The sequence below is a fragment of the Gopherus flavomarginatus genome, chromosome 17 (genome assembly GCF_025201925.1).
Source record: "Gopherus flavomarginatus isolate rGopFla2 chromosome 17, rGopFla2.mat.asm, whole genome shotgun sequence".
NCBI lineage: Eukaryota > Metazoa > Chordata > Testudines > Testudinidae > Gopherus > Gopherus flavomarginatus.
The window spans coordinates 23594708-23621545 of record NC_066633.1 but is presented as its reverse complement, the minus strand read 5'-3'; the positions used below and the strand labels follow the sequence as shown (position 1 = coordinate 23621545).

At 45.2% G+C, this 26838-nt stretch overlaps 1 protein-coding gene across 3 annotated transcripts in view; it reads left to right on the top strand.

Annotated features, from left to right (window-relative positions):
- Positions 1-26838, top strand: part of RABL6 (RAB, member RAS oncogene family like 6) — a 112487-nt gene that overhangs the window by 33558 nt on the left and 52091 nt on the right. For 2 of the 3 annotated variants that reach the window (XM_050926497.1, XM_050926495.1), the window contains 6 exons: positions 4374-4421; positions 15686-15738; positions 17432-17523; positions 20260-20400; positions 21718-21823; positions 22387-22437. In XM_050926497.1, the coding sequence (XP_050782454.1) occupies positions 4374-4421; positions 15686-15738; positions 17432-17523; positions 20260-20400; positions 21718-21823; positions 22387-22437 (491 nt within the window). The remainder of the gene's footprint in view (positions 1-4373; positions 4422-15685; positions 15739-17431; positions 17524-20259; positions 20401-21717; positions 21824-22386; positions 22438-26838) is intronic. The other variant, XM_050926496.1, reaches the window with a different exon arrangement.

Below are 26838 nucleotides of genomic sequence, written 5' to 3'. Positions count from 1 at the left end.
CCCCCGACTGCCCGCCCCTTCCAGAATTCCCCACCCATCTTGCTCCTTGTTCCCTCACCATCCCCCAGAGACCCCACCCCTGTCCCCTGACTGCCCTAACCCCTATCCACCCCCCCGTTAGTCCTGACAGACCCCTGGAACGCCCACAATCCAACCCCCCTTTGTTCCCTGTCCCCTGACTGACCCCCCCCTCCCTATCCTCTGACTGTCCCCAGGACTTCCTTCTCCTTGGCCAACCTCCCTGGCCCTGGCCCCTTACTCCCGGCTCCCCCCTCACCCGGAGCCTCAGCCCATCCAGCAGCATCCCTCGACAGCTGCAGCGTGGCTTCGGTGAGGCCTGAGCTCCGTCCCGCTCAGAGCTGCGTGGTCAGGGGGCAGGGCTGCGAGCTCCAGGCTGAGCTCGGCTCTCTCCGTTCCCTCCCAGCTGCTTGGGAAACAGAAAGGGCAAGGGGGTGGCGTGGGAGTGGTACACTCACAGATTTGCATGTGTCCTGTCTGGAGTGCTGTGCAGTGAGTGCTGCACTTCAGGATGCCTATACTGCATGGTGATGGGGGCTGAGTGCAGTGGGTAAGGGTTGTAGTTTTCAGGCCTGGGTGGTGAAGCTACAGAGGGCAGCTGGTGGCAGTAAGAACCTGGATGTTGGGGAAAGTGGGTTGGAGGTGACATGGGGGCACAAGGGAAAGAGTTTTGGGACAAGGGCTGCGGGGAGGGCGGGTGCAGTAGTGCTCTGCCTGCATGGCTACAGGTGCCTGGATAGAGTCTGCCTGGCGCTCCATTATGCTTATCAGCCGCTCTGTGCTTTTTTGCCAGAGCATCGTGCTTTTATGCCGGCGCTCCTCATTCTGCTAGTGGCACCTTCTTTCACTCTCCCGCCACTCGTGCACTTTTGATTTTCATTACTTCAGTGCTGCATTACTTTATGCAACATGTCTGTCTTGCTTCTGCGTGGCCTCTTTCTGATTGGAGTCTTTCGGATGGTGGTAGCACGGACGGCTGAGATCTCAAGGTTACATCTGTAAAGGCAAAGTGCAACACTTAACAGAGGCAGCATTGTTCACACCAGACAGAGCAATGATTCCCCCATACTTAAGGGCAAGCACAGTCTACGCAATAGCATAATTTGCCCATCCCAAAGCAAGTGCACACAAACCCACGGGAGCCCCAAAATGGTGAGAGAGCACAGGGTCAAGCATGACTGATGGTTTCATGTCTGTACTGTCCTCTGGGTTTCGTTTCATGGCTGTACTGTCTTCTGGGTGTCTGTGCCATGGGGAGAGCCAACAGCGGCAGGGTGCCCCTATACTGAACACCCTCCCCACATTTTCCACAGGAGTTCATCCTGGAAGATACCTCGCTGCTGAGGGTGACCTGGGAAGCAAGGGAGGGTCTTCTACTGCAATGCGGCTTCCGCCCTGGCCCATATGCAGCTTGCCTGTGTGCAGTAATGGTCCCCCCGCCCCTCACAGTACAGTGGTGCGGACAAATTAGCCTTACTGGGACAAGAACCACAGTGGCTCTCCCGAGAAACCTGCGCAAGCGCATTGCCCAAGTTCTGGATGAGACGTTTGAAGAGATCACTAAGGCCAATTACTGCGATATGTGAGAGCCCATCAGCGCCCTATCTAGGCATGCATGCAGCCCTAATCCTCCTCACCCCAAGAACCCTCACTGAATAACTTCCTTCCCAAAATAAAAGCTGTTTACCGGGAACCTCCTCTGGTGTTTGTCCTTCCCCAAGCACTGGCCGCTGCAGCTGGCTACCTTCCTCCTGGCTTGAGAACAACTCCTGGCTGCATGCATCTAGGGGTTCTGGGGCGCCTTCCTCCACCTCAGCACACTTGCTCCTCCTTGCTGCTGCTGCTCCTTCTGCCTTGTTGAACTGAGCTCTGAAGTGTCCGTGGTGGTACTTGAAGTGGAGGTGGGGTCACCCACCAAGTATCGTGTGCAGCTCTTTGTAGAAATGGCAGGTTGTGGGCTAGCACCATAGCGGTGTTTGCCTCGTGGGCTTTGTGTTAGGCATTCCGCAGCTCCTTCACTTTAATCCTGCACTACAGTGTGTCCCGGACATGGCCCCTTTCTATCATGGCCCTTGATATCTGCTCGAAGGTATTGTAATTCCTACGGCTGGAGCGCAGTTGGGACTGGACAGCCTCCTCCCTCCAAACACTGATGAGGTCCAGCACCTCGCCATTGCTCCATACTGGGAATTGCCTGGCGCATGGAGGCATGGTCAACTGGAAAGATTCGCTGAGAGCACTGCATGCCTGGCTGAGCAAACAGGAAGGGGATTTTCAAAATTCCCAGAGAATTTAAAAGGCGGGTCTGACGGTTGGTCATCTGAGAGCAAGGCAGTAGAGTTCAAAGTGATGACCAGAGTGGCTAGAACAGGCATTGTGGGACGCTTCTGGAGGCCGATCAGAGGGCATTAACAGGACAGGTCGTCCACACTGGTGCTGCGGCGCTCCAGCAGGCACACAGCAAACGTTATTCCACTTGTCGAGGCGGAGTACCAGGATCGCTGTACCTGTGGAGTCAGAGCGCTCTGCGTGCCTTGCCAGTGTAGGCGGGGAGTGAGCTAGTGCGCATGGGGCTCCTTTATTGCGCACTAACTCGCAAGCGGAGCCAAGTCCTGAATCACTCCACTGTCTCCACAGCTTTCTGCAGGAGTATGAAGTTGACACATTTGTATCCAAATCCAGGGTTCTGGTACTAAAACTGATCAGTCTCCTTAATTTCACACTCATGCTGCTTAGCTATGTCAGGAACAGAGGCACTAGCTCTGTCTGCAGGCTCAAGAAGACAGTACTGTATGTACAATCTACATTTGTGTCTGCAAGGTTATTTCCCTGCAAGGACTCCAGCAATAGGGAAAAGCTCTGGTGAGGGGGAACCTTTCCCCACTGCTTCCCCCTCTTCCAAAACCTTTCATTGGCATGTGTAGCTACACACTGTATTATGGACATAGCTTGTTTTTCTTGGCAGCATATAGCTGCATACCTTACAAGCTGCCGGAAGTGGTATGTAGTGTAGATGTAGCCACAGTGAGTAATACTCTGAAAGTAGCCCTGTTGATTTTAATGGAACTACTTGTGGAGTAAGATACTACTCAGTATGAGCAAGAGTGGCAAAATCTGGCCTTATGAATGGATGACTTTAGAAATGTACTGTGATAAAGGACTGTCATCTAGTTGGCTGAAGCAAAAGGCTGACAACTCAGATTGTGGTTTTTAGTCCAGCGAGGCCTGTGGCACTTTCACTTTGGGCAAGTCACTTGATCACCTTGTGCCTCAATCAGTCAAGCTGGAAAATTGGATGCAGAGCAGGAATTGCTTTGCAGAACCAGACTTAGCCAAAGATCAGGTGCAATCATGCATAAGTTCAAAGAAACCTCTATTTGTACTGCTTACTCTTTTTACAGGATTTTCAGACTTCTTAGCTAAAACAACAGTGCATGGTTTCCTGGATTGAAGGTAATAGTTAGTTAATTTCAATCACAGTGTCATAGGGGAATATTTTTTTTACTTGGGCCATTGTGCTTAATTGCTCAATCTTTGTTCAGTCACTGTTTGCTTGTAGGTGTTGCCAATACAAATTGTTTTTCAGTCCTTAGTTTGGCACTTCTCTGAAAAGAATCTCTCCAACAAAGGCATTGTGGGGGTCTCTGTTACTTATGGTATCAGATCACTTACTCAGATTGAGTAAAAATATGGCTTTCTAACTGCAACTGCTTACCCTGCACTATGAAGCTGAGCCGTTTCTGGCTCATGCATCATCAGTAATAAAGTTCTAACTAAGTTGAAACTCGGTTAATAAATCTGAGTCAGACAAATCCAGGTTACTCTCCTATAGCTGGTGGCTCTGTTGTGCTTTCAGGAGTAAAAATCTTATTTTTTGTCAGAGTAAGCTAATGTGACTTGGAATTCGCACAGGAACAGACCTTGTGTGTGTGACTTGTTTGATGTATGTTTCAATTTCTGCTTGATGCATTTGTGTGAGGGTTTTAAAAATATTAGTAAAGTTGATCTCCCTTAGAATACCTCTACTCTGAAGTTTTCTGTCACAAAGATCTTTGTTCTCAGCTTTTAATTAACTTCTAGTATGATACAAAAAAAAATTCAAATGAGGTTTTGAAGAGCTCATGATGTAATGTGTTCCAAATTTGCAACTTAATTAAAAATTTGTCCATAAATCTCACTTTTATTAACAGGAATTTTCAAGGAGCTCTTTAAAGAGAGCAGCATTTGAAGTACATCAGAGAGGGAATGCTGTGGGGGTTTTAAGTCTTTTTTTATTTGCACTTAAATATTCTGTTTTTCTTTGCTTTGTAACATATTTGCCTTTTTTCCCTCCCACCCCCAATCCTCCTTTCTAGCCACTGATGATATCGTAAAGGTTGAAGTCTGGGACGTAGTTGACAAAGGTAAAGACTTACTGTTTCCTTTCTAATGCTACTTAATTCCTTTTTTAAAACTTAAATTAGAAGAATTTATGTGAAATTTAGTAGAAGTGTTTGTGTTAATTTCCGGAGGTAACCTGACAGGGCTGGGAATTCTCCCTCGTTTCCAGAGAGGCTCAGATGTCTCAGATATGCCATCTTAACTCCAGGGTGAACAAATAATTTAGAAGCAGTTGCAAGAAGCGTGAACTTCTCACCAAGTTGGCTTCATTCATTCAAAAATGGACCAAATGATTTGATTCCTACTGTGTTTGGTGAACTTCATTTCCTCTCCCTTTTTTAGGCCACTAGTGTCATAAACAGATGGTTAAGGGTTAATGTCTCTTTTACCAGTAAAGGGTTAAGAAGCTCAGTAAACCTGGCTGACACCTGACCAGAGGACCAATAGGGGGACAAGATACTTTCAAATCTTGGTGGAGGGAAGTCTGTTTGTGCTTTTTGTTTTGTTCGTTGTTCGCTCTTGGGACTAAGAGAGACCAGACATACACCCAGGCTCTCCAAATCTTTCTGAATCAGTCTTTCATGTTTCAAAATTGTAAGTAATAGCCAGGCAAGGCGGATTAGTCTTATTTTTGTTTTCTCAACTTGTAAATATTTCTTCTTGCTGGAAAGATTTTTACCTCTGTTTGCTGTAACTCTGAACCTGAGGCTAGAGGGGCTTTCCTCTGGGCTATATAAATCTAAGTACCCTGTAAAGCGTTTTCCATCCTGATTTCACAGAGATGATTTTTACTTTTTTTCTTTAATTAAAAGCTTTCTTTTTAAGAATCTGATTGATTGATTTTCCTTGTTTTAAGATCCAAGGGGATTGGGTCTGAACTCACCAGGGATTGGTGGGGGGGAAAGGAGCGGGGATGGTTAATTCCTCCTTGTTTTAAGATCCAAAAGGTTTGGATCTGTGTTCCCAAGGGAAGGTTTTGGGGGAACAGAAAGTGTGCCAGACACTAAATTCTGGCTGGAGGCAGTGTTCCAGATCTAAGCTAGTAATTTAAGCTTAGAAGTGTTCATGCAGGTCCCCACTTTTTGTACTCTAAAGTTCAAAGTGGGGGAAAAAAACCTTGACAACTAGTTCATTCTGTTTATAGTAGTACCCATCGAACTGTCTTTTTGAAGGAATAATCTTGTTAAAAGGATAGTTTTGCTGTGCAAAGTAGTGTTGTTTTTTTAAAGTGAATACTTAGATCCACTTAAATTATTGCATTTTCTGTGTGCTAATCTAAAACCTTTTTGTAACATGCTTACTGGGAAAACAATCAGCCTGTGTTTAAAACTACACCTCTACCCCCATATAATGCAACCCGATATAACACGAATTTGGATATAATGCAGTAAAGCAGCACTCGGGGACAGGGCTGCACACTCCGGCAGATCAAAGCAAGTTCGATATAACGCAGTTTCACCTATAACACGGTAAGATATTTTGGCTCCCGAGGACAGCGTTATATTGGGGTAGAGATGTATATACATTCTGAACAAAGTCTTTGGGAGCTGAATATTTGCATGTGATGATACAATGTAGCTTTTAAAACATGATAGCATATTAGGAAGAGAGCTGTATATTTCTAGTTTTTAGGAAGCCAAAAGCTGTACCAGATACACAGTTGGAAGCTGTTAGCAGAAATGAATGGAATTCATAGGTAACTATTAACAGCACATTCTTTTTTGCATGAACTGAAGTTAATTTGATTTGGGGAAAATGAATTGGACATATATCCTTTTAGAAATGCTGTAATGGTTAGAAAAGTGACTTTGTAAATATAGCACTCTGCAGATCTGCCCCTTTGTGTAATCCTATAGGTGATCTGGGTCAGATCTGCTGACTAGTGATGACAATTTACATTTTTATCATCATATTCCTGTTTCCATTCCTGCAGAATCTTTAGAGCCTTGGGAGACTCAGCTGGAATCTGTTCTGGCTTTCGTACCCTCAACAGAACTATGAATTAAATTCCAGGAGCACTGTCTTCTCTCAAAGTATACAGAAGTGTGTCACTCGTGCACTCTAACCTACTCTTTATTAGAGCTCAGTTGGATCAGGGTTACTGGTGAAGTGTGAGCCAGACCCCAGCTTGACTTTCAAAACTTACCCTAAGCATGCAGGGCTGGCATCCAGGAGTTCCATCTTTTTTACTTACCGATAGACAAATCTGGTATGAAGTAATTGAGACAGTGAACATGTGACCCTGTTATGCCTGTATTTTATTTTATTTTAGAGTTGCTTCTGAGAGCAGATCTGCACTTTAAACTCCAAAGATTTGTCATCCTGGTGGCAAAACAGGCTAAGACAAACCTGGCATTTGCAGATGTTAATAACAGTTCAGTCACACTGACTTCTGGGGGTGGAGTGTGCCTGGAATTTAAAGGATCTGTCCTCTTCCACCCCATTCCCAGAAAGGGAAAATGTCATTCTGTTAGAATCCCTTTTTATGGAATAAACAAACTCAAGTTTTTTATATAGTTACAGGTTCATGGGCTTAGTTAGTGCAGTTTAATGCAATCCAACTCTGACAGTAGTGCAATTCTGTGATAAATGCACCTCAAGAAAAATGCAAACTAGCTGTTAAGGAATTGTTCATATCTCACTGTTTCACCTTTTAATATGATCTCATTTAATTTTATTTCCTGTGCACTCAGGCCAAAAAATCCTCCTGCATGATGCTTTGGGTGAGAGTGACACTAGTTTAGACCACAGCCATTTATTAGCAAAGCCTCCAGTGTGTTGCAGTTGAATGCTGGTGGGATCTGATCCTTGATTTACCCTTTCCTAGAGAATCCTATGTAATGTGCATACATAGAGTTGTGCAGTGTGCTGCATTTATAGACTCAGACTCATAGGTCAGAAGGGACCAATCTGATCTCTAGTCTGACCTCCTGCACAAGGCAGGCCACAGAACCCCACCCATCCAATTTTATAACAACCCCTATCCCAGGACCGAGTTATTGAAATCCTCAAAAATAGTTTGAAGACCTCAAGCTGCAGAGAAACCACCAGCAAGCGACCCGTGCCCCACGCTGCAGGGGAAGGCGAAAAACATCCAGGGCACCTGCCAATCCGCCCTGGAGGAAAATTCCTTCCCGACCCCAAATATGGCGATCAGCTAAACCCTGAGCATGTGGGCAAGAGTCACCAGCCAGCACCCAAGAAGGAATTCTCTGCAGCAACTCAGTACCCATCCCATCCAACATCTCCCCGCAGACCATTGAGCAGACCTGTCCGGTGGTAATTCAAGATCAATTGCCCAAATTAACGATCCTATCATAACATCCCCTCCATATACTTATCAAGCTTTGTCTTAAAGCCAGGAAAGTCTTTTGCCCCTACTACTTCCCTCGGAAGGCTATTCCAGAACTTCACTCCCCTAATGGTCAGAAACCTTCGTCTAATTTCAAGTCTAAACTTCCTAATATCCAGTTTATACCCATTCGTCCTCGTGCCTACATTAGTACTAAACTTAAATAATTCCTCTCCCTCCCTAACGTTAGCCCCCTTGATATAATTATATAGAGCGAGCATATCCCCCCTCAGCCTTCTTTTGGCCAGGCTAAACAAGCCAAGCTCTTGGAGTCTCCTTTCATAAGGCAGTTTTTCCATTCCTCGGATCATCCTTGTAGCCCGTCTCTGAACCTGTTTCAGTTTGAATTCATCCTTCTTGAACATGGGACACCGGAACTGCACACAGTATTCCAGATGGGGTCTCACCAACGCCTTATATAACGGTACTAACACCTCCTTATCCTTGCAGGAAATACCCCGCCTGATGCATCCCAAAATCGCATTTGCTTTTTTAACAGCCGTATCACATTGGTGACTCAGTCATCCTGCTATCAACCAGTACCCCAAGGTCCTTCTCCTCCTCCGTCGCTTCCAACTGATGCGCCCCCAACGTATATCCAAAATTCTTATTATTAATTCCTAAATGCATGACCTTGCACTTTTCACTATTGTATTTCATTTAAAAGACTGCCTTTGAAAATTCCACCAACTTGTACACTCTGAATGTGGCATTTTGAAGTTATATGTTGATTCCCACCTAAAATTATGACTTGCATCTCCACCCCTGAAAAAGTCTATCTGCTTTTAAGGGAAAAATCAAATGGAAGACTGACATATTAACAAAGTCTGACCTGGTCAAATGCATAAACTCTGAGTGCTTTGATTTCTCTCTTCAGAGTAAACAGGTGTTGATGAAAAGATACACGAGTGGACACACGATTGAAATTTTGGTCTTGTAGAGCAGCTTGATACCTTTTTATCTGCTATCAGTGCTGCCAGGGTGTGTGTGTGTAACGTGTGTAAGATTTTGGAAGTTTTGCTAAACTAAATCCCAAGAAAAGTCACTTTGTAATTATTTTACTGAGGTTAAAGAATAGAAATCTCTGGTAGCAGCAGTGTGGTGGTTGAGAACTTGCTGCAGCTTCATTTCACTAGACAATTTTTTTGCCTACCACTGTAGCAGTACAATCCATGCAGTCCTGACTTCTCTCTCAGCTTTGGGTGAGTTGTAGAACTGATGCAAATCAGAAAGCTTTTACAGAATCTGAATGCAAGGCAGCTACTCAAGTCCAGATGTTTCAAGAGCTATGGTCACCTATTTGTAACTCCTGCCAATCATTACTAGTTCCTAAGTCATCCCTTTTATGGTAATGGTAGGGTCAGGTCACAACTTGTTTCAAAACAGTATTAATCTATGCATCCCAGAGTAATGTAAACCAATGGCTCTCAACCTTCACAAACTACTGTATCCCTTTCAGGAGTCTATTTGTCTTGCATTCCCCCAAGCTACCTCACTTAAAAACTACTTGCTTACAAAATCAGACATAAAACTACCAGGAAGAGGAAACAGCATAGTAAATATTGGGACTCTGAAAAGGGGCATGCAGCAGATAAAATGTTTCAATATTGATAGCTACTCATGAGAAGAATATGTATTAACATTCTAGTTGGAAAAAAACTGGGAAAATTCCCATATAAAAGTCCTTGGTGTTCGACTGGAAGTTGGCAGATAGTATGGCCCACCACTGTAAACCATAAAAAGAAAGGGAATAAGCAGTTGGGTCATTCACCTGGCTTTCACTCATCATTTGCCTGCTGAGCCTGAACAACATCACTACTGCACACACATCTCTGTTATCTTAAACAACCAACCTGCAGCATTAATTCCAGCAGTATTCACAATATGTTCATGTATACATACATGCACATTTCAGTGGTGTCATCTTGACAAATTAGCACACTTAGAACTATAGCCAACCTAAATCAGTTGCCCTTACATCTCTCACATTGCACAAAGACACATACAGAATTGTGCACAGTGAAATCTGTGAAAGCCACACCAATCATATATCCATCATGAAAACATGACCATGTAACTGTAAACGTGGTCAAGTTAAAGCTACACACGGACTGTCCAGGGTGAGAATGGAAATGTGTGAGTAGGACAGGTGGGTGTTTGAACTTTCTTGGTTTTATACTTTAACATTAGAGATTCAGCTCTTGTGTATACAATCTGCCAGATAAAGAGAGTGGAGAAGAGGTGGGATTATGACACTGGAGAAATCATACAAGGGAAACCTGATTGTGAGTTTGACTGAGAGTCACTTCCAGGTCTCCAATCTTCCTTAACACAGTAGTGGTGGGTGGGGGGTGCCTTCACAGCTTCAGCTGAGTTGTGAGAGCTTCCAATCCACACCTGAGTCATCTGGGAAGATCTCTAGCAAAGCTGGGTGAAGAGCAGAATTGACGTTCCTGACATTTTCAAAATTTAAAAACCAGAACAAATCAGAGAAGGACCTGGAGACATGAGTATCTTGGAGGAGAGTGGAAGATGTTTCATTAAATGGAGTTGAAATAACATCTACCCAACACTCTGTTGAAGAGTACCAGGCTTGGAAGCCACTGCAGCTCCCTTTGACCCTGGCATAGCTGAGGTCTGATGCTGTGAGGTGTGAATGTCATGCAACACCAATTAAATTGTTCAGAAAGTGCCCCAAACTTTTTTACTAAAGCTAACATTAGTTTCTTTATAGCTGCCAGCTGGGAAGTGTGGTTGATCACCATTCTGCTGCCTATGGTTTGGGGCAGCATTGAAGCCACAGAAATCAAACTGAAGCTTTCCAATGAATAACCCTACCTCCATTGCTGTTTTGGGTTAACGCTTTTGTAACCAGTCAATAGCAACAGAAATTATTTCAGTAGTCCAATAGTGGAATTCCGTAAGGACTGTTCATCATGGGAGTGCCATTTTGAGTGTGAACATTTATGGATTAATATTTTCTAGTAAACCTGTTGAGCAGTTTTTGATGGGCCAGACTGTTTCATGGAAGAATTCCTGAACTGCAGACTTCCTTTGCTCTGATTTCACAGGAGAAGCGCTATCATGTTGTTAAGTCCTCTGAGGAGAGCATTTATTGGGTAACTGCTCTGTTTTGTCCTCTACCTCAACAAAGAAAAGATTAAACACGTTTCCCGTTGCCCAGATTGGTTTTACATCCACATCTGCCAAAAAAGAGTATTTTACAAGCATTCATTCTGTGTTTTTCAGATGGATTAAATACTGAAAATAAAATGATTATAAAAGCATTTCATTTCTTTGCTGTTGGGCTGGCATTGGAGGCTTTTTCAATCAACAGAAATGAGTAGCAGGAGCATTGAAACTGTCAGAATAGGTTCTGTTGAGAATAGACTGATCTACAGATTTCAGTAAGGAATTCCAATGTTAGATTCTGCAGTTCTTCTACAATTCCATTAACCCTTTTTGGTCATGAACATCTGGAACAAAAAGAACAGGAGTACTTGTGGCACCTTAGAGACTAACAAATTTATTTGAGCATAAGCTTTCCTGGGCTACAGCCCACTTCATCGGATGCATAGAATGGAACATATAATAAGGCGATATATGTACATACAGATCATGAAAAGATGGAAGTCGCTATATCAATTCTGAGAAGCTAATTAAGATGAGCAATTATAAACAGGAGGAAAAAAAACTTTTGTAGTGATGATCAAGATGGCCCATTTCAGACAGTTGACAAGAGGTGTGAGGATACGTAACATGGTGAAATAGATTCAATCTGTGTAATGACTCAACATTCCCAGTCTCTAGTCAAGCCTGAATTAATGGTATCTAGTTTGCATATTAATTCAAGCTCAAGAGTTTCTAGTTGGAGTCTGTTTCTGAAGCTTTTCTGTTGCAAAATTGCCACCTTTAAGTCTGTTACTGAGTGACCAGAGAGGTTGAAGTGTTCTCCTACTGGTTTTTGAATGTTATGATTCCTGATGTCAGATTTGTGTCCATTTATTCTTTTGCACAGAGACTGTCCAGTTTGGCCAATGTACATTGCGGAGGGGCGTTGCTGGCACATGGTGGCATATATCACATTGGTAGATGTGCTGGTGAACGAGCCCCTGATGGTATGGCTGATGTGATTAGGTCCTATGATGGTGACACTTGAAGAGATATGTGGACAGAGTTGACATCGGGCTTTGTGCAAGGATATATCTGAGAGAGAGATCTCGGGAGACAGACCAGTCCTCACTTACAGACAGCCTCCCAACCTGAAGCAAATAGACTCACCAGCAACCACACAACAAAAACGCTAAGCCAGGAACCTATCCTTGCATCTAGCATTTATAATGGTGTTAAATATATTAAAAAGTGTTTTTAATTTATAAGGAGGGTCGCACTCAGAGGCTTGTTATGTGAAAGGGATCACCAGTACAAAAGTTTGAGAACTACTATCCTATTGGGATCCAGGTACAGGAGAGTGATAGAAGGCAGATATATTAGCCTCAGATTAAGCAATCAGGAACTTGCTGGAACCAATTAAGGCAGGCAGGCTAATTAGGACACCTGGAGCCAATTAAGAATCTGCTAGACTCCATTAAGACAGGCAGGCTAATCAGGGCACCTGATTTAAAAACGGCCTCACTGCAGTCAGTGAGGGGCATGCGAGGAGCTGAGAGCAAGAGGTAAGCAAGAAGCTGAGTGAATAGGCGTACTGCTGGAGGACTGAGAAGTACAAGTGTTATCAGACATCAGGAGGAAGGTCCAGTGGTGAGGATAAAGAAGGTGTTGGGGAGGCCGTGGGGAAATAGCTCAGGGAGTTGTAGCTGTCACACAGCTGTTACAGGAGACACTAAAGACAGCTGCAATCCACAGGGTCCTGGGCTGGAATCCAGAGTAGAGGTTCCCCCCCAACTCCCTATTTGAAATGAGAGGAGATCATCTGGACTGTGGATCACAGCAGAGGGGAAGGTCTCTGGCCTGTCCCTCGACCCATTACGTGGGCCAGCAGAGACAGCAGAGATTGTTCTCCTCCTTTTCCCCATGCTGGCCAGTGATGAGGTTAGCCAAGTGAACTGCAGGTTTGTGCCACTAACAAAAGGAGCCAAGCTGAGGACTGCCGAAAATCTCTGAGGCGACAAATCCACCAGGAAGCGCAGAACCCACCAAGGCAAAGGAGGAAATTTGTCACATGAGGTAATGCTGGTTTAACCCTTGGACAGTGGGAGCTAGGAACATCACAGGTACCATCTCTCTCCCTAGCAAAAAGTGCCCTTCTCTCAGTACTCCGCACAATGCCAAATGACTCCTTTTAAATACAGCCCTATGGGACCCTTAACATGCCCTGCGTAGAAGCTTTGATATGGGAGCTAATTGCTTTTGTGTCACATTGGATACATAAACCTGCCTCTTAGTTTTGAGCTGCACAATTGCAAATAGACGCTAACAATACATTGGAGAATTCCATACCATGTGATTCCTGCAATTGAGGCATATGTTCCCCACACTCAAAAGAACAATACAGCAAGGTGCTGTCATCCCTATGGGGCAGAGTTACAGTGTAAGAAGCAGTTTCTTAATTGAGCATTTCCTGGTTTCTGAGTTCCTGTAAGGGCTTTTCTACATGGGGAAATACCTAGAATAGCTAGATTAAGCTCAACCGCGAAAAAGTAGTCTTAGTGCAGAATAAGAGTATCCACGCTAGGAGCCAGTATAGAATAGCTTTTGTTCGTTAAATTCACACTGGCTGATTTTGCAATAGTGTCCATGTGTAGACAAGCCCTAATGTTCACATTCCTCTCAGGATATGTGCAAAAGTTTTAACAGCTTTTTAAAAAGTGAATATTGAGTGAGTGTAAAGGGATGAATTCCTATAAGGATGTTTGTATATTATCCAAGACAGAAAGAGGCTGAGGTTTTTGGTTTTTTTGGTATACAAAAATTGTATTTTGGCAGTACTCTAACTTCTATGACCTTCCTCAATAAGAAGACTGTTTGGCCAAAGGCTAATCTAGATGAGTCAGTGTACTGAAGGACTGGTTTTTGGTACAGATACTCCCCGACTTGTGCTCCGAAACACTTTGCGTAACTCAAAATTTGCATAAGTCAGAAACGTATACCCAGCTATTACACCAAAACCAAAAAAACCTATTTCTAGCTTACGGAACTTTTTCCGTAAGTGCGGCTTTGCGTAAGCTGGTGGGCATCTGTAGTACACTTTCTAGTTTTTTGTCCAGTCGAATTCTGAAATGTGTCGAGTGCTGTGTCTTCCCTTCTCTTGTGAGTTGATTCCACAGCCCAATAGATCTTAAGCTTTGTCTACACTACAGAATTATATCAACGCAAGTTAGGTTGACTTACAGCCACCACAGTAATTCTGTGGTTTTTGATGTCTACACTACCCTCCTGCAGGTGAAGCGCAGAGCTGGCTTTATGACCCACGGCGCCCGATTGGAATACCCGGCAGAACTGGGGGAACTGGCCTAAAGCTGGCCATGGTGATGCGTGTCCTCACCAGGAATAGTTGCAGCAACTTAAGTGGGGCAGTGTGGGGGCTGTCAGCCCCGCTGCAGGGCTCACCACTGCAGGCCCTTTTTCCCCCTGTGGGGATCACCACTGCAACCCCCCGCCCCTACCCGCTGCCACGGGGCTCAGTGCTGGAGCCAGCCTCCCACCCCACAGCCACCATGAGCTGTCCCTGTGTCAACTTAACTCTATAGTGTAGACCAGGCCTTATTGTTAAGCTTTTCCTGCCCTATCACTTACATTTATTAGGCATAAAATGGCATATGGATGGGGTTCTTCATCTGTTCTGCATTTTAATTTAATTTTAATTGAAGTTTCTTAAACATTTTAAAAACCTTATTTACTTTACATACAATAATTTAGTTATATATTATAGACTTACAGAAAGAGATCTTCTAAAAACATTAAAATGTATTACTGGCATGCGAAACCTTAAATCAGAGTGTGAATAAATGAAGACTCGGCACACCGCTTCTGAAAGGTTGCTGACCGCTGTTCTAGAGTGTGTTCTGACCTTTGGATTGGTGCATCTGATAAATTGCCATAAGATTCCCTTTGCGCAGTCTCTTCCCGGCCTTCCTTTCACATATTTCATATTTCTCTTTCCCCATCTCCCCACCACAATCATCCTTTAGGGTTTAGGCAAGTTGCATGGTTTTAGCTTTTTTGTCTTTCCTCAGGAGTCTGTCTCATTTGCCCCTAATTATTTTGGTTGTTAAATTCACTTACAGCAGTTCAAACTAAAGCACCTAATGGATTCTCTGAAACCACATTTAAAGCATTCATAATACTGTTTGCTTCAGGTTTGTGCAACAGCACTGAGCTCTCATAGTCTTTCCTGGGAAGGTTGCATGCTGAAATCTTTGCCTTTTTGCAGTTGGCTATATTGTGCAATTCAGTTGTCAGGTATTGTTGCACTGTGTTTCTCCAGTGCAAGCAAGAACAAAAGGTGAAACAGTCAGAGCCTCTTCTCTTTCTTTACAGAGAGCAGGCCCCAGGCTTTTTTCTTTCACTCATTTTTGGTGGTTTGCCAGAAGGGCTGCAGTAGGCTTTCCTTCTATTGATAGTATTTCCCCTCAAGGCTGGCTGACTCCCCCTCTACCAAGCTTATAGAAAGAAGTGGGTCTCCTTTAAATGTAGGATGCAAAACACTGTATCCTGTCCAAGGACAAACCTGCTACTGGGAAATCACCATCAAACACACGTAGTCTCCTGAGTCTGTGTCTTAACTAGAAATGCTCCGGCTGTGCAGCTTAGTGCCTCAGTGTAGACACTCACTTCAGCGATGGGAAGAGTTTTCCTATCATCTTCCCAAGAGATGGTAGCTAGGTAAACAGAAGAATTCTCCCCTTGACTTAATGCTGTCTACACCGGGGGTTAGGTTGGCTTAACTATATTACTTTCTCTCTCCTTTCTAAGGAAAATGCAAAAAACGTGGAGATGGTTTGAAACTGGAGAACGACCCTCAGGAGGTGAGCCACCTTTGAGATACAAGTATGTCTCCCTGTTGTTCTTGTTAAGTGATTGCATGTTGTCAGCTGTCAATCTCTTGTGTAAAAGTTCGGATGTAGTTTGCACTCATATCTGCAGTCAGAGTGATCAGCTGACACATCGGCCATAACTTGTTCCCAGTCTGAGGCACTAGGCTGCGCCAGCTCTTTTTTTTTTTTTTTTTATTCCAGTGCATTGCACGGAGAGTCTGACTCTCTGCAGCGATGCTGGCAGTTTCCACCCTCCCTTTGGGGTGAAATTCCTCCATTGTTCACTGTGTGGCATTGTATCTGTTGGGTTATGATGACAAGAGGGAGATAGAACCAGCACAGGAAGACCAAGGTTCCTTTCCAGGGCTCGTCATTGACTCACTGTGTGATCTGAGGCAAATCACTTAATGTGATGCCTTTAGCTGATCATCTGTACAAAAGGGAAGATGATCACACACCTTTTTAAAGCATTTTGAAATCTGCAGGTAGAAAGGGAAGTATCACTGCCAAATATTGTAATGGGAGCACACTGAAGGGAGCACATGCCCTCTTCACAGCAGCTTTGCTGTTGTGCACGACGTGTATAAACATGAAGACAGATCATGTGATGCCTGTCTCCCCAGACAGCATTTTGATCCCAGATGCACTTACAGAGCTTCTTTCACAAAAATCCCATTGTGTTCCCCTTTCAGGAAAGGCTGGTTTGAAGTCTGCTCACTTGTTCTCTTGTAATTCTTTAAATGCTTCGTTGCTCTTGGTCACATGATGGTGCCCTGCAGGGCCCAGTGAATTAGAAGTATCCCACTTTATGCTCTTTAACCGTTCTGTTGAAATCAGTGGGCCAATATGGGTGGTGTATAGAAGAGGTTAATTTGTTCTCAATCTAGTAACTTCCCTGCTAGCACATAGATAAAGAGACTTCCTCTGATTCAGGTGTTTCCCCCATGAAATGCTCAGTCATAAATTCTAAGCCCACATTCCAAGTGTAAAGCTATGTATGAAAGCAAATCATACAGCTGCTGTGCCATTAGAGTGGAGGGTAGTTGCACATTAAAATGTAGCCATGCTGTAGGTACAAGACTGTAATGAGACCCTGCAAATTTGCAATGAGGACGGCAAATACTGAATTTTGAAAACAATCTTAATGCGGTAAAATGTACTATTGATAAAAATCAATACTGCTGCTAGAAAATGCCAGTCTCACTACAGAGGGGAGGGAGGTGCAGCAGAAGACACTCTCTGGCTATACAGATCAGCAGTGAGCAGCACAGCAAACAGTCAGGTTTGGAAAAGAACAAGAAAGGGAGTTGCTTTACTCTAGATATGTTTTGTCTTTTGTATCCTGTAGCTGTCTATGGAATCAGCTTGTCAAGAGGGGATCTGGGGTGATGGGCTGGAGAGGAGAATGAGATTGCAAGTGCTAAAATACTCCTACTCTCTTGAATCAAACACATGGCTTTTCACAGAACGCTGGCAGCTCTCAGATCCTGCATACTCAGGCGGTGTAAACAGTGAACTATTGGAGAAGCCTTGTTCTAGTGATGTTGTGAATTCCAGTGGTGCTCTTTTGTTTGGGAATACTCCCATTGGAAACTTTGGGATTCTTCATGAGACCAGTTGTTTTTCATACAAGTCTGAAGCTGTAAGAGCTATGGATTTACAGTTTGTGTCTTTCTGTTTCCAGGCAGAGTCAGAGATGGCTCTGGATGCGGAGTTTCTTGATGTGTATAAGAACTGCAATGGAGTAGTGATGATGTTCGACATCACCAAGCAGTGGTAAGAAAGGAGCAGTGATACAGGCAGCTTGAGTCTTGTTTGTTTAATCAAAACAAATGATTTTTAGATCCTGTGATTTGTAGACACACAACAGTCCAATGAGCTGAAACAAGTTCCTGGCACCTGAAATAATTTTGCATTATTTTCTGGCCTGTTTTTAATCTGTTCCCCTGTAAAGCACAATTCAGATCTGTTCTGAACCAGCTGTCTCCCTCCATGTCCACTGATCTGTAATCCCTACTGTGCAGCAGACTAAGGGAAACAAGCAGAAAATGCCTTTTGCAAACGTTATTCATCCAGCACCCAGAGTATGCTGAGCACCTCCAAAGGTAGATGAAAAAGTGCCTGCTCCAAGGAGCTTCCAGTCTCAAGTGTAGGCATAATATCTAATGGGAGAGGTGAAAGCAGGGAACATGGAAGAAAGCCCAAGGGCAATAGAGAAATGTGGGTTTGTAGGTGCTCTGTGGACACAACTTGGGACTTCATTTGTTGGGCTCTTTTTATCCCCTCCGCTAAGGGAGAGGAAACGTGGAAGCAGGGATGGGAAGGGAAGGTGGAAGTAAGGAGTGCAGGGGTGACAGGAACTGGGGAAGGGGAAAACAGAGTAGTCCTGGTGTGTCAGGGGCATTGATTGGCCCAAACTACTGCCACTGGCGCCTTCAGCTTACAAGGGAGAATTGCTGTCCTTTGGCTGAAAAGGTGCCATGAACCCTATGGGCAGAAATACGTGAAGCCCTAATGGGAGAGGGTTACCCATTGCTGGAACTCTCTTCCATAGGCCTCACCTCCAGATGCAGTGTGCTTTGGTATGCTCTTTAATTTCATTAGAGCTCTTGGCAGACTTCTGCACTCCAGCACTTCAAAGTAAATGAAGGACAGGCACTAAAGCCATCTTGCTCATCAGTATAATAGATCAACCTGTCTAGACACTGGGATATAGATCATGCAACTTTAGACTCTCTGTATTGGTACAGTATGTACTGGCTTGTATGTCTGTAAGACAGGGATACTTAAACACAATTTCCTTAGTAGGACAAGACAAGGAGGGCCCTCAGTTAAAATGATAAACCTGAAGTGGATCAAAGGAAGTATTTCTGTATGTAGCATATAACCTGTGGAACTCACTGCCACAGAGAATTGTCAAGGCAAATAGACTCAGCAAACGTGCTAAGCTATCTGTAAGAATTGTACTTCCTATTCCTGAGGGTATTCTGCACCAAAAAATTAAAAATTCTGAGTACAATATTTTAAAATTCTGCAAATTTATTTGTCAATAAATAAATGTGGAGGCTCCAGCCTAGCAATGAGGTGCACAGGCCACTGGTTGCACTGAGGTGGGAGATCATCCTGCAGCCCCTCCACCCCCAAACAGGGACTTGGCGGTGAAGCTACACCTGACTGTAACACAGTGCAAGAGCCAACCCTGTCTCAGAAACAACCTGGCCTCTGCACTGGGCACACCAGGTGCGGGTAGACAGGCAGGCTCAGCCTAGGGGGATCCAAGTGTAGAGGGGCTTAGTGAGGGGGAGAGGGTTCTGTGGGGGGGAGTCTGGGTGTGGGTGGCTCAGTGTGGGGATCTGAATACACAGGAGTTTGTTGGGGGGTTCCAGGTGCAGAGACAATGGGACTTTACAGGGCGGTCCAGGTGAACGGGGTTGGGACTTAGCAGGGGGTGGTCTGGATGTGAGGGAGGTGGGGTTGAGGTGCAGTTGGTTGGGGCTCAGTGGGGTGGGTGTCTGGGGGGCTCATCAGGGTGGTCCAGGGGCTGTGTGTATACTATTGGGTGGGGGTTCAATGTACCTGCTTAATGGGGGAGCCCCAACTGAAGCTGCTGCTGAGGGAATGCTGCATATTGGGCTCCTGCTCTCCCCTCTCCTGCATCCTCTTCCCCTACCCCACCCTCTCCCCTCTCTTATCCCTCTCCTTTCCCACTGCCTCTTTCCTCCAGCCTCACCATGCCCCCCCTTGACCTTCCCCACCATGGGCACTCACTATTGTACAGAAAACAGGATGGATCCCAGCACTCAGAAGGCAAGCACAACCAGCACTAGGACTCAGGAGGCAGCATCCAGGCAGCTCTGCGCTTGCAGAAATTAAGGCGGGTGGGTGGGCACTAGCACATGACTCCGTGTGCCCCCCCCACATACTTTGCCTCTGTTTTGGGGGCAGTGCCCCTCCAAGCTACACCCGTGGGCATTCGCAGCCCCACCCCCACCCCAGCGCAGCTTCCCTGTCACTTTCTGCAGGGAAGCAAAGAAATCTGCAGTGGGGACATGCTTTCCTCCTGCGCACAGTGGTGCAGAATTCCCCCTGGAGTAACTTGTACTAGCTTTGATGAAAATAAGGGCGTAATCCCAATCACCAACAGGGCGAGGAGAATATTCTCCCTATCCTCACACAACAGTGCAGAGTGTAGCCTTCTCCTAGAATGTTTTATGTGCGTCCCTGCTCAAGGTACAGGCCTGAGGTAATTGGACTGTTTTGCTTCTGAATGAATCTCTGTGAAATAACAATATTACCTCAGAATGTGTCTCAGTGTTGTCTGTAGGTGGGCCTCAGAAGAAACTCACATGTGAGATTTGTATTTTGGATTTTTCTGTTTGCTTTGCAACTTTTCTATGTGCTAGTTTCCATTGTGTGCATGTAAGCTGTAAATGCAGTAATATTGCTTAGAGAACAACTAACCCATCAAGTGTGCTCACACTAATTATTTGTTTCACCTTTTATTTGGTAAAGGACATTTAACTACATATTGAGGGAGCTTCCTAAAGTGCCCACCCATGTTCCAGTGTGTGTGCTTGGGAATTACCGTGATATGGGAGAGCACAGGGTCATCCTGCCAGATGACATGCGGGCGTTCATTGATAATCTGAACAGGTAAACAGGGCTGGCACCATACTGGCTTTCTGGGAGAGCAACACTCCACTCCTTTTCCATGCAATCCAGCCCCGATTAACAGCATTGCTGTTCTCTTCCAGACATGTGTGCACCATTGAATTGCTCCCTTCCCTGGTCATCCAAACCCCTTCTCATCAGGTTGGGTTTGATATCCCTGTATATTGTTGCTTTATAATGGGCTTTCTGCTCACTCTATGGTGTTCTTACCGAACGTAAAAGGCCTGCACTGGGGGGCGGTGGGGGGAATTCTCAGTTTCTAGAGCCAGTGAATAGCAGGGAGTCCCTGTGGTGCAGGCCTTTCAGAACAGCTCTGTCCAAATGGAATTGTACTTCAGCCTTTCCTTTTGGGTGTCTTTTTTTTTTTTTTTTTTTTTTCTTGCTGAAAGATTTTGAATGTTACATCCCCCCCCCCCCCGAACTGTTCCATGAACACCCATGCTCCGAAACCAGCATAATGCCCCTACCTTTTTCTCCCTCTCTCCCGCACCCTAGAGATTGAGCATCCCCACTGCAAGACTACATACAGATCCTGATTGCTTCCAGGCTGTGTTCTCCCAACTGCCTGCCAAGCCTGTACTCTGGCATTTCTTTGAATCTGTCCCTGAGCTCTCTCTTTAATTATAGCTCTTGCCCTTGTTGGGTAGGAATCGGTCAGTCGACCCCATCCTGCCTTTCTCCTTCTGAGAGTGGTTTTTACAAAAGCTTTTTTGTGTAACAGGTTTTCTTGCAAAGTCTCTCACTCACTCATGCGTACATCAGACATGTAGAAATGGAATCCATCACAAAGAATGGCTTCGTACCAGTTCTTTTACAGCCACGTTTATTCATGTTAAACACACCATTATCCAAGGTGAACTAATGTAAGTTTAATGCCCAGTGCTGAGGTTTTTAATAGCTTCATTTAGGTCTGTTTATAGGATTAGAAATAAAAACGTGCTATAAGAAATGCACTTGTACAGCTGTGAAATACTCGATTCAGTAAAACATTGGCCTAGTGTCCCAGCAGAGCAGTTCATATTGTCAGTTGCATGACACAATAGCACAATAACAGCTGCGTGCAAGCCTTTCCCTATCAGCCTTCTAAAGGGAGAAAGAGTTAATTTGGCTCCTTATGAGCTGTAAGCAAAATAATGAGCCCCCAGCAGGATGAACTGTCAGCCTAAGTCTTGGGGTTGAAGATTTGCCTGGGAGATGAGGATTGCTCATGGGATAGAAGTCAGCACATGCCTCTGCTGTGTGTGTAGTCAGTCAGTCTCTGTGTAATTTTCTTTTCTCTACTCATCTGATTGGGAACAGACCTCCTGGCTCGTCTTATTTTCGCTATGCTGAATCTTCCATGAAGAACAGTTTTGGCCTCAAGTACCTGCACAAATTCTTCAACATCCCATTCTTGCAACTGCAGGTAAGAGTCCGAGATTTACATGGTGGGGAGAACTACCCTTTCCAAGGAACTCATGTGGGGATCCTTTTTCTGTGATGTTCTGCTTTTCAGTTGTCAAAGGAGCCTGGACAGATTGTTGCTTTCAGGAGAGTGTTAACAAAAGTGACTGGGCATTTTGTTTCCCATGATTGCAATGTGTGTCTGCTGGTGAAGGGCGTGCTCTTCCTTATTTACCTAAGCATACTCTTAGCGATGTATAAAGGTTCCAAGGGTCAGTACCATGCAATGAACAGGATGCGCAGGAATAAATATGTACATTGCAATGTTAATAGGCCACCAAGTCAAAATGGTATCTAAACTGTTAAACACACATGTATTTTTGCTAATATACAAACTTTTCTTATGTGACCAAGTAATTAAAACTTGGTTAAGAAAATGTCCACCAGTGAACTGAATGGCTTACGGGGTGTATGAAGAGTTGTTTGTGTCCTGATTATCAATTGAAATTAAGCCCACTTTGGCAGTAGCCACTGATCTTGACTCTGAGATGGTTGTTCAGTGGTCTGTCTGGTTCTTTTGGACAGGTACCTGCATCTTGGAAATCTCTCCCCCTTGTTGGCAGTCTCATCAGAGAGGCAAGGACTGAATGAGCCATGGTGGCTGAAATATCTTGTATCCCACAGGGACTGTGGTCCTGATGGCATAGTGAGGGGAAGTGTGTGGTCTGGTGGCACTGCTACTGCTGTACCCTCTCCATGGTCAGAGGACTTCAGATCATACTCTAGCATCTTTCATCAGCACTACATTCACTTTAAAGAACACATTTTGTGTACACATGTGTATCTAGAAGAACAAACATAGCTCAAATGCTAGTCTAGACTGACTAAAGCTCAGTTAATGTCTGTCATCAATTCAGTGGTCTGTAAAGCAAACACAGCAAAGAAAGAGAGCTTGATATAAGAACAAAGTGAAATCCAGCTAGATAGTAAATTCTCTGGGCTTCTGATCACAGTTCATAACTATTCTCTTCCCTGTCGATATGTGGAATGATTGTCTTAAATGGAGGCATTACCAGAAAGTGCTCAAGTTTTTTATAGCTTTGTCTGTGCTTAACAGCTGATTTAGTGAGAGGAGATCTTAAGGGACTTTTCATTTACATATGCTGAGGAAAAAACAAACTTAATGTACATGATTTATGTAACTGAGAATTAAAGCAAATAAGGTTGCTTAATAACAATCTTTAAACAATCTAGTGTAATAAAGTAATTGAACCGAGCCAAGAGGCAATTAATGTCTGTTTACGTGGAAGCTCACAGAATGTGATTTAGTTAGAGTCCCTGTGGGGCTAAGATTGAGTAGCCATTGCTCAGATGGGTGAGGTGCTTGAGACGACCTACTTGCATTCCGAGTCTCCTCTGTTCACTAGAGATGTCATCCAGTACAGTTCACTGAGGGTGGTGCTGGGTGCAGTTGGCTGCAGCAATACCTGAAACACAAATCCAGAGTTAATGTATGAAGAGGTGAAAAAAGTTAATGTTTTACCAACTACTTTAGACTCTTTGCCTCAGCTGTTAGCTCCACACTGAGGGTGGGAGAGGATTCAAGCAGGATCCTGCTCTGTCACGAGGGCTAGAGCACTGTTTCTCAAACTGGGGCCACCGCTTGTGTAGGGAAAGCCCCTGGTGGGCTGAGCTGGTTTGTTTACTTGCGCCGTCTGCAGGTCTAGCCGATCGCGGCTCCCACTGGCCGCGGTTCGCTGCTCCAGGCCAATGAGGGCTGCTGGAAGCGGTGCGGGCCGAGGGACTTACTGGCCACTGCTTCCAGCAGCCCCCATTGGCCTGGAGCAGCGAACCGCGGCCAGTGGGAGCTGCGATCAACCGGACATGCGGATGGGGCAGGTAAACAAACCAGCCCGGCCTGCCAGGGGCTTTGCCTACGCAAGTGGCGACCCCAGTTTGAGAAACACTGGGCTAGAGGCAGGACTTTGATTGACATACACACTTGCATCATTGTTAGGTAAAAATGCATGCAGATATCTTTGGATCCTGCACTAAAAGCCTGCAACTGATCAACTTTGACCTGTCATTAAAAGGCTAAGATGGACAGACTTCAGTTGATGCCACGTTACGAAGGTACTTGGAATTTCACTTTCCTCAGCCCTGAATTTGTTTCTCAGTGCTTGTCAGAGTCTGTCAGGCCACTGACATGCTCTCCAGCTACCTCTCTCAAATATATGCAGAGTTTTGAATGCAGCACTTCCTGTCCCAAAGCTCAGAGACCACATAGTGAGTGTTTCCTTTGTCACCTGTATTTGTAACTGGTCTCTTGGGAAAGGTTGGAACCGTTCCAAAACAAACCACTAAATTATGTGGTTCAGTCACTCCAAGTCTCTGCCTTCTCCTGCTGTGCTAATGGGAATCTTGCTTTTGGATTCAGTGGGAGCAGGAGTGGGCCCTTTTGGGTCACTAAAGAGAGGAAGTGTAACACGTTGGAGAACAGCATGTGATGAGTGTGCACTAGACCTAGCCCATGGTGATGCTGTCCTTGCTTTCATAGAGACTCAAAGTCTCCAAAAAAAAAAAATTAACTGCCCTTTCTCTGCCTTACAAAGTAAGGGTAAAGGAGAGGAAATCTCAAGTGCAAAAGGCAAATAGTTTAGTCAGCCATTCTGCCTGATAGTGACTTGTTTTGTCATGTACCTAAACATAACGTCCCACAGCTCTTGGTGGAGTAGTTAATTCTATCTCATATCGCAGGTTGCTTGCTCTCTCTCACAGGAGCAGTGTTCGTCCAGTCTGGTATGTGGTGGTGTAGCTTAGTCTTAAATTATTCTTCCCTGTCTTCATCTTACTCCTGAATTTTCTATCAAGAGAGCAGAGGATGAAACTTGTACTCTGAATATAAAGCACGTCCCCTCCAGCAGCCCAGTCTCCTCACTTATTTATCAGCTGCCTGCCATGAGCTGGACTGATTAACTCCAGAAAGCAGTTCAGTCCCCCAGGCTCCCTGCCTGCCCTGCCCCCGCGCTGCTCCAGGAAGCGGAAAGAAGGTGGGGGAAGAGAGGTGCAGGGGTGTGTGTTGCTGTTGCTTCAGGCATCGCCCCCAGCAGTTCCCCATTCCTGGCCAATGGGAGATGCTGGGGGCGGTGTCTGAAGCAACAGCAACACACCTCTGTGCCCTTGCTCCCCCACGTTCCAGCCGCTTCCCGTAGCAGCGCAGGGGGCAGACAGGCAGGGAGCCTTCCCTGCCCTGAGTGCGCACTTGCCCGGAGCCCACCCCCCGAGCCCCTCCTGTAGTTGAACTCTCTGCCCTGAGCCCCTTGCCACATCCTGCACCCCGACCTCCTGCCACACCCCTCCTGCACCAACCCATTGCCCTGAGCCCCGTGCTGCACCCCGACCCCCTGCCGCACTTCTCATCCCTCGTGCACACCACACCCCAACTCCCTGCCCTGAGCCCCTGCCACACCCTTCCTGCATCCCCTGGGGGCAGGGAGGGGGCAGAGTTGGGGTGGGGATTTCAGGGAAAGGGTTGGAATGGGGGCAGGGAAGGGGTGGGAAGAGGTGGGGCAGGGGGTAGGGTGGAGTGGGAGCAGGGCTGAGGGCAGTGGAGGGGGGAGCTGTCAGTAATGTGGCCCTTGGGCCAATGTACTAGTCCTCATGTGGCTCTCATGGTCATTTGAGTTTGAGACCCCTGGTTTAGTGCGTGTGTGTCTGTGTGCAACAACAGCATGTGTGCTGGTGACCAGATTCCACTGTTCACAAAACGTTTGCCTTCTCACTAGGTTTTTGGTCTGTAGACTACACTCGCTTGCATTTTAGGCTATTAGAGATTGTCCTGCACTGAATGATGCAACATTCCCCATCCTGTTCTAATATGTAAAGTAAAAATAGCCTATGGATTATTAAAAATAAACCTCAAGTTCGTTCTCATAGCAGACAACTTGAAGGATCGTTGAAAGTTAGGGAATTATTAAAACGACTTCACAGTTCAGGGTAAAACTTGGGACATCTTTCTCCCTCCCCCCTCTTCTCATGCTTCAAATTGATAGATTCATAGACTCTAGGACTGGAAGGGACCTCGAGAGGTCATCGAGTCCAGTCCCCTGCCCTCATGGCAGGACCAAATACTATCTAGACCATCCCTGATAGACATTTATCTAACCTACTCTTAAATATCTCCAGAGATGGAGATTCCACAACCTCCCTAGGCAGTTTATTCCAGTGTTTAACCATCCTGACAGTTAGGAACTTTTTCCTAATGTCCAACCTAAACCTCCCTTGCTGCAGTTTAAGCCCATTGCTTCTTGCTCTATCCTTAGAGGCTAAGGTGAACAAGTTTTCTCCCTCCTCCTTATGACACCCTTTTAGATACCTGAAAACTGCTATCATGTCTCCTCTGTCTTCTTTTCCAAACTAAACAAACCCAGTTCTTTCAGCCTTCCTTCATAGGTCATGTTCTCTAGACCTTTAATCATTCTTGTTGCTCTTCTCTGGATCCTCTCCAATTTCTCCACCTCTTTCTTGAAATATGGTGCCCAGAACTGGACACAATACTCCAGTTGAGGCCTAACCAGCGCAGAGTAGAGCGGAAGAATGACTTCTCGTGTCTTGCTGACAATACACCTGTTAATGCATCCCAGAATCACGTTTGCTTTTTTTGCAACAGCATCACACTGTTGACTCATATTTAGCTTGTGGTCCACTATAACCCCTAGATCCCTTTCTGCCGTACTCCTTCCTAGACCGTCTCTTCCCATTCTGTATGTGTGAAACTGAGTGTTCCTTCCTAAGTGGAGCACTTTGTATTTATCTTTGTTAAACTTCATCCTGTTTACCTCAGACCATTTCTCCAATGTGTCCAGATCATTTTGAATTATGATCCTGTCCTCCAAAGCAGTTGCAGTCCTTACCAGTTTGGTGTCATCTGCAAACTAAATAAGTGTACTTTCTATGCCAATATCTAAGTTGTTGATGAAGATATTGAACAGAGCTGGTCCCAAAACAGACCCCTGTGGAACCCCACTTGTTATACCT